Source organism: Netta rufina (genome assembly GCF_964035555.1).
Source record: "Netta rufina genome assembly, chromosome: 5".
Lineage (NCBI taxonomy): Eukaryota > Metazoa > Chordata > Aves > Anseriformes > Anatidae > Netta > Netta rufina.
The window spans coordinates 40,536,999-40,545,409 of NC_140128.1; the positions used below are offsets into that span (position 1 = coordinate 40,536,999).

The 8,411-nt window shown below is 38.7% G+C and overlaps 1 protein-coding gene across 1 annotated transcript in view; it reads right to left on the minus strand.

The window, feature by feature from the left end:
• Nucleotides 1–641: 641 nt before the first annotated feature.
• SSTR1 (somatostatin receptor 1) overlaps nucleotides 642–8,411 on the minus strand; it is a gene marked incomplete at both ends in the record, with an annotated part of 8,924 nt that continues 1,154 nt past the window's right edge. Inside the window, one exon of the mRNA XM_084287928.1 lies at nucleotides 642–884. Coding sequence (XP_084144054.1) covers nucleotides 642–884 — 243 coding nt within the window. The remainder of the gene's footprint in view (nucleotides 885–8,411) is intronic.

An 8,411-nucleotide genomic window follows, 5' to 3' on the forward strand; every position in this document is an offset into this window, starting at 1 on the left:
CCTGCCAGCCCCAGCCCGGCGGTTTCGCTTGGAAGGGCACGGACGAGCCCGTCTGCCCCTGCCCCTTTGGCTACCTGCGGCCCGGCACCGGGCAGTGCGCCCCGGCCGCCGAGTGCCGCGATGCCAGCGGCGGCCTCGCCTGTGACTGTGCCCCGGGCGGCCCGGACGGGGCGCCCTGTGCGGAGCCGGGGGCGGCCCCCACAGCTGCGGGCGGCGGCCGTCCCTCCACACCGGGCCCCGGCGGCTCCCCGGGGCCGCCCGTCACGCCGCCCGCCGGCCGGGGGCAGCCGGCAGCCCCGCCGCCTTCTTCCACCTCGTCCTCCGCCTACTCCTCATCCTCCAACTACGTCTTCATCCTGGTGGCGGTGGCGGTGGTGGTGCTGGTGATCCTGGTCATGACCGTCCTGGGGGTCTTCAAGGTGTGTTTCAACAAGAAGCCGGAGGACGGAGGGGACAAGGAGCCGGCGGCGGGCGGCAGCAAGGCGGAGGCGGGCGGCGCGGAGCCGCGAGGGGCAGCGGGCGGCGAGTAGGGGCGGCGGGCACCGACCCCTGTCCTGCGCCTGCCGGTCCCTGCCCCACGCCACCCACAGCCTCCAAAATCACCTCTCACCGGCAGCCGCAGCCGTCTGCGGATTTCCCTTTTACCCATAAAAACTTTCCCGGGGGCCTTGGTGGGAGCAGCTGAGAAGTGGACGCTTTGGACCGCTCGTGCCTTGAGATTTAGACGTCGTTCCTCGACCGGAGGCTCTCCTTTTTGTGCTCATTGCTGGGACGTTTGGAGATGTGAACCGTCGTAATTTTGGAGGAAACCGTGACCCATACTCTTTCAGACTGATAGTCTTACAAACAAAGAGCATTTCTGTACCTTGAAGGTCACAAAGTTGCTAAGGAAAGGGGAGATTAATGGGGTTTCAGTTTTATATTTCAGCTGATGGAAAGAATAAAGGATTATTTAAAGCCTAAATCGCTGCTCTGGTTGTAACTTCATACAATATTCATTTTTATTGTAGCAGAACAACAAATTTTCCAGTTACAGCTTTGCTCCTAGGGTGTGTCGGTACGAAACTTGGTTTCTGCTTGCAGCTTTGGGATCCCTTGCAATCACACAAGGTTCCTGCACACTTCTCACACTGTGAGACGGGTTAACATGGGTCCACTACATTCGAATCCCACTCTTTTCTGAAATCTTGTTTTCCACGGAGTCCCTTGAGAGCAAGGAAAGAAGGCCCAAGGAAAGAAGGGCCCTTTGTGCCCCTTTCTAATCGAGGTAAACACTTCCTCTGTGATTTCCCTTTGGAATTTCCCATAAAGCAGCTTTCCTCCTGACCACTCCACTCACTTTCAGTGCAGCTCAGAGTGATGATGCTCACTACCTATTGTTAGCATTGATTTTCAATTAAAGTGGTAATGCTAAATATTGATTCAAGGTTTTCTGAGTGCAGTAAGACACAGGAGCTCATCTAAGCCTTTTGGGGTGCATGGAAGGGAGGAAATATTTTCTTCCTTTAAGAGTACGTTAAAGTTGAATGTTTTTTTTTTTTTCTTTTTTTTTTTTTCTAAGCTTCCTTTCCTTTCCTTTCCTTTCCTTTCCTTTCCTTTCCTTTCCTTTCCTTTCCTTTCCTTTCCTTTCCTTTCCTTTCCTTTCTTTCCTTTCCTTTCCTTTCCTTTCCTTTCCTTTCCTTTCCTTTCCTTCCTTTCCTTTCCTTTCCTTTCCTTTCCTTTCCTTTCCTTTCCTTTCCTTTCCTTTCCTTTCCTTTCTTTCCTTTCCTTTCCTTTCCTTTCCTTTCCTTTCCTTTCCTTTCTTCCTCCCTTCAGACCTGACCTGACCCTTTGACTTCTTTCATTTTGTGACTTTCCTTTTGAATTTGGAAAACTCTTGTTTCAAACAATAAAGCGTATTATTGACTATTTTTCCTGCAAGCAAAGACTTTATGATTTATCTGGTATAAACTTCTGCTAAGGATAAAGTTTGACATAGCATGTTTGTTTTTCCCTCTCTCTTGTTTTAATGATGATAGCCTGTAGCCTTCTGGGAGACAGCCTTTTGCTTTTCTTAAGGGTATCCCAGACATCTGTGAACCATTAGGCTGTCTATAGCTATAAATTCTACTTTATTATGACAGGAATTAAATGCAGCTTGGTCAGAATACTAGTCAGTACAAAGCTATCTCACAATTTGCATACTTTTCTAATCTGTTTATCTGACATTTGTGTTACAGAAGGCAAGCGTTTTTCAGCTTCAGTAAGAGGTTGATTCTACATTGCAATGTGCACAGATACGGAAAATGACTAAGCCACTAATGCCTTTCCTCTTAATACTGTTTCTGTTACCATCACTGTAAGTAATCTGTTCCAGGGCACAGTGTCCTCCATGCTTCTACAAAGGGCTCCATAAGCGAGTAGCAGTGAAACTAAGATGAGTGAGAGCCTCCCCAAGCTATTATTTCTATGCTTTCCCTTTTTTCCCACATATCAGATAGTGGAACTCCTAATTGGATGGTATGACTGCTCAGGTACATTTTTCTAAGCTCTAGAAATACTCTGATTCTCTGTTTCAGGAGTCTTATCAAGCACATATCTAAGTGCTGACTTATATGCCTGTTACTACTTTTTTTTTTTTTTTTTTTTTTTTTTTTTTTTTTTTTCCCCTCAGGATTTGACTCAGTCCTCTCATTTAAAATGCACAAGTTCATGCTCTTACAAACCACTTGCCTATCTCATCATATTATTATCATTTCGTTCTTTGCGTTGGCTTCCCGTGGAATCAGATATGGATATCAGAATTCTTTTTCTTACACTTGAGGTTCAGGATTAAGCATTAGATCATCCTTCTAGACACATGTCTAAAGGGCAACACAAGGATTCTGTTGTTTTCCCTGGTCTGTAGTTTGACTCAGTTGAAAGGAGATTATTTTGCATTATTTTCGTCTAGACTCACCTACTCTTCTAATGGAGAGAAATATGTACATGCAGATAACAATTAATCTCATTTTAGAATAGAAGCTGAAAACAGGACCAATGTATTGCATCCTAAAAGTACCATTTCTCTACATCAGCTGAAAAGACAGCCTAGGGAGCCTACTTGGATTTAAATGACCATAAAACACAGATCTAAAATTAAATCAGAAAATCAGAAAAGCTAGGTCTCTAGCTGTGCAAGTCACTTTTCTAAAAACAAGCTCACAGCCTTGCATCTCTTCAAAGCTAGATGGTCATAATTTCACCATAGCCACTATTGTTTTTTCATACTACAGATTCCTGTTTTCTCTCTGTGGGCTGCTTTACCTTCTTTTTGCAGCCAAGAGAATATAAAGCCAATAGCATTTGGATTTGGTTGACACCTCATGCATTTGAAATGCCTGAGCTGGCAGAGTACAAATTTCTCTTCCTTTTCTGTAATGGTTCAGACCAAGAAGTAGAGGGTTTGGGAGAAAGGATAAATCATTTTACTTTCCACTCTCAATTTAATGGTGTCTTTCTTTAGTAGGAAACCAAAGCTGGCTTGTATCATGTACCATTGACTCATATCACAGTGATGAATCAGTTTTATGCTAGGCAGATTCATTGCGGGGTTTCCTATTTACATCCATATGAGGAGAATAAGGTCATAGTGAGTACAGATAACCATAACAACACTTATATTAAAAATGTCTAGTTATGAAATTGGATGCAACTTTCTTTTAATTCTTATTTAACAAAGTATGTAAAACATATAATCAAATGTAAATATTTTTCCAAAACAGAGCAGAGATGGAGACAAATCTTGACCTGGTCCCTCATGTTACATACTACTCCTTTCACTCAAAATACTTTATTTATATTATTTAAGCATATTATATTTTATTTATTTATTTATTTATTTTTCTGGTGCTGGAAAAACATCTTTTCACCCCATCTTAAAGCTACATAAGTCATTATAAACATTGTATCTGTGAGTTTTAGATTTGTATGGGGAATTTTTAAGTGGTCTAGTACTTTTACTTGCTCTTTTTGGTGGTTTGTTTAAATTGTAAATTCCCTAGGGGGCTGAGTGTAACAAAGTAATGCTAACAAAATAGTGGACACAAGTCTATGAGTTCACATTTTAAAATGCTGATTTCTGCAAGGGGTAGGAAAGTCCAAACCTCTCATGTATCCCAGTGGTCCAAAAAGTGTGACCTGCTGCCAAGTATTAAGTCTAGTGTTTAGATTTCCTTAATTTCTCCAAAGATTGTCTGACTAATAGGCACATCATTTGTTGGCTGCACATTTTATTCATGAGTATATAATGTGTTTTTTTTTTAATGGTTTGTAATCATCAGATAATCAGAAATAAAATTTTAACTTTCCCAATTTTTAAAAATAATGTCTTATACTACTGCTTGATTAAGTGTGATATGGGACTAAAGTGAAAGCTAGAAGTGGATGTAGGCAAAATTCAAACATTCTGAGAACTTTCCTCTTTTTCTTTTTTTTTTTTTTTTTTTTTTGAGTGCAGTAAAGCTTAAAGAAGAAAAGAAGATTCAAAATGAATGGATTCTGTGTTTCCCCAGCATGAATTTCCCATCACTTAATATTTTTCATATTTTCAAATCTCATTATCTTTCCTCATTTATCACATGAAGCTTAATCACTGATACATGTTAAATTCCTTCTAGAAAAATATATTTTAAATTGCTACAGGATGTGGATATTTATAAAGGCTATAGAGTGGTGGTTCATGCGTTTAACAGATATATAACCAACTTGAGGCAGCAACAGTAACCACTCTCCTGGTGCTTTAAACTAGGTTAAACTTCATGCCTTTCCTTCTTCCTCAATATTTAGCCTGCCTTTCCCTCTGGAGCTGTAGAGCTCTGGCACTGGAAGACATGAATGTGAGTGGGGAATCCAGCAAGCCTTCTTTTCCTTTTTTTGTATTGTAGATTTGAAGGACTGAAGGACCATGTTACTATAGGTGAGGTAGCTGAAGGCAGCAGTGGAGGCAGAGAAGGCAGAGACATGATGGTGCTCCTATAATTATAGTGTCCTGTCACTCCTGCCACCTGCCAATCCTTCCACATTGCAAGATTGAGGCAGAAGGATGGGGGAAAGTCAAACATTATTTTGTATTTCTTGGGTAAAGTAAAGAACAAGAATCCAGGGAGTGGAAGAGCTGAGGAGGAAGAGAAAAGAAATTCAGGCAAGTATCCATCTTTAACCAGGATGTATCCATCCTTAACATCCTCTTGTTGCATATTTATTCAGGTATTTGTTACTTAGAATGCAGTGGTCTGCAAACAAAAAATTTCAGTCATTAATCAAGGAAAGCACATGGCCTGCGATATTTCAGCAAAGTGTGATTTGTTTTTTGGAACATAACCAGCAGGTCTTGTGTTTTGGATTGATAAGAATGGTTTACACTGTTCCCTGGAACATAAGAACAGATAGTTTGTGTGAGATTAAAAGTCACCTAAATCAGTAATCCATCTCTGACAATAGCAAATGCTTTTGGAAATAGAATAGAAAGCCAACATCTGTAAGTGGCACTTCTACTAGATACTCTACCAGGTTATAAAATGAGATTGAGACTGGGTATCATCGATGTCACACATGGTAGACTTGCATCAGTTTGTCTAATAGAGTTTGGATCGATACTCTACCAGGTTATAAAATGAGATTGAGACTGGGTATCATCGATGTCACACATGGTAGACTTGCATCAGTTTTGTCTAATAGAGTTTTGGATCCTATTTATTACTTATAACATCCAACCGTTTCCATATCAATTAATTGCACAATTAATTTTACATGCGACATGAAAAAAAATAGACCCATCTCAATCTTCTCAATTTTCTATACCTTTGTTATGCACTTTTTTCACTCAGCCAAGATGATGAGTCAATTTCCACTTAAAAAAAAATATTCTATAGATCTGATAGTTTACTTATGTTTTTTTTTGCACCCTTTCTTATCCTGCTGGAATCCTTGTGAAATATGAATTTAGAAAACCATTGCAGGTATGTTTTCAGTTTTTTTTATGATAGCTTAACAGTTAGTGTTTTTGTTTGTTTGTTTGTTTGTTTTTTTTGTTTTTTTTTTTTTTTTTTTGAACACTAAAGAGAATGGTGCTGATGTTCTCATAGAATTATATCTCTCTCTTTTTCCCCAGATCGTTTATGAGAAATTTGAGCTGAACAACTCCCCAGAGAGAGCTCTGTGGGTTTCCAGTAGGTTTTCACCGCTATCCATAGTACAGCTCTTTCATTGCAGAATTACCTCTGAAGTCTTAGGGGAACATCAGCCTCTGATGATGGTTTTGTACTGGCTTTTTGGTGGATTTATACCAGAAACTGCTACAAACTCTTCATTCTGGTGAAGTTCCACAGGACTCATCCTTCCTCCTTCTTTAAGAAAAAGGATAGTCCATAATGAACACAGACAATAAGATTTCACATTTTTTTTCCCCTATGGCTCTTTCTTCCTGAAATGTTCTTAAATACGATCATCATTCATCAGTAGTGAGCACACTGGTTGTTTTTCCTCCTCTACTGCATTTTTCAATTTGTAGTTTACTATGTCTTTTAGGCAGATGTGCCTTTGACATTTTTTTTTCAGTTTTGTCTACTTTAAAAAATTTACTGTTTATTTGCTAAAGTTCTTCGTTTCTTTTGTTTTTCTTTATTTGTACTTGATTTCAACTCTAAATTTGGTACTTTTTCTGTGGTGTAGTGTTTAACTTTTACTTTTTAACTTAGGGGAAAGAGGTCTAGTAATGTCTTCTTTTGATAGGTAATATGTGTTAATCTGTTCCCCTATCATTAAATAGCTCCAGTGCCACCTGCAAGATTTTTACCTTTTTAGCTGTTTCCTTTTAATTTCTTTTTTTACAATCTCCTTTATTTATATGCAGTTCCCTGCTTTGAAAGATTTTTTTTTTTTTTCACTCAAAATTTTCATTGATATGTTTATAGTCAGTGTTCAGCCAAATATTACCCCATTTTCTTAGGACAAAATCAGGATCTTTCTCTCTTTTGTCAGCTGTCTGACCAGTTATGCCAAGTTACAGTTATTAAAGAAGTCTGTAATTTTAGGTACAAAGTCAGCCTGCCATGATAGTAGTCTACACACCCACACAAACACAAAAAACGCAGCCCCTTCCCCCTGTATTTTTTTTTTAAATTCTTCCTTCTTCAAAATAAGTAATAAGCTGTGTGTATGTGGTGCATGCAGCTGTTTTCTCATAATACAAGCTTCCTACATTTCTCAGAAATAACCTTTCCAACTCTGCAGTGCTAATGGCACTTAAAGTGAATTGATTCTCTTTCAATTATACCTAACCACTGAGATGATGAAGTAGATTCATGTCCATTTGAAGCAACTCTGATATCTTAAGAGAATACTTACTCATAACAAACATATGTGTTAGTCTTCCTAAGTAAAACAAAGTTGGTTTTTCATTCTTTTTCTAGATCCTGAAGCTTAAAAGGATGAGAAGACAATACAGCACAAGAGCATCAACCTGTTAATATGCAACGTTTCATCATGGTCTGCTCTGCCCTATACTCAGTGACATATTATTATATATCTGCAGCTTTTTACACCACAAGTCCTCTTTTGTTTGCCTATATATCAGTCAGTTTAGTAATGAGGAAGCTTTCATTACTTTCAGATAAATTGTCCACACTAATGCTGTTGATATCCATTGTGATTCCATAAAATCCAGTTTAGATCTCTCCAAAAGAACATCCTACTGGCTCATTAGATAATGCCTACTTTGCTGCAGTGAAAGACAAGAACTTAGGTTTAAATGCATTTTTTTTTTTTATTTTGTGTTAAAATGAAAAACTTGCATATATTTATTTACCTTTAGAGAGAATATGCTTTCCTAGTAAAAATATAACATTGTGGGAATAGTTTTATCTAAGCAAAAAATCTGTCTGGTTAGGAGAAGCCCTTCTACAGACTCTAGAATTGGCTTAAGTGCAAGTATGACTGACAATTTTTTTTCCCCAAAGTATGCATTATTTGGGAGATTTCCTTCCTTGCTTGAGCAGTTTATTATCTTACTTATTTTTCTTTTAAATCTTAGTTTCTACTTAAAGGTTCTCAAATGAGTACACAAAAAACCTGAAATCCTCTGTAAATTACATAAAACCATTTGGGGAATTTCAGTTTCTGCCTGCAAAAGTTCAGAGTTTTCAAGGTCTGTGGAGAGGAATATGTGAAACATTACCTTTTGTTCTTAAGAGCATGTATTTCTCTTATGGAAAAATAGTTTTTCACAGCCATAGCATTGAAGAAGCTTTTAAAGGAAGAAATTCTGCAAATCTAATTTTATGATGGTAAAAGAGAAGATAATATGTTGCTTACATTCCATTTCTGTCTTGTTGATGTAGAGTTTCTTTGTGCTCAGCAAAAAAAACTGTAAGACTTTTTTTTTTTCTATTTAA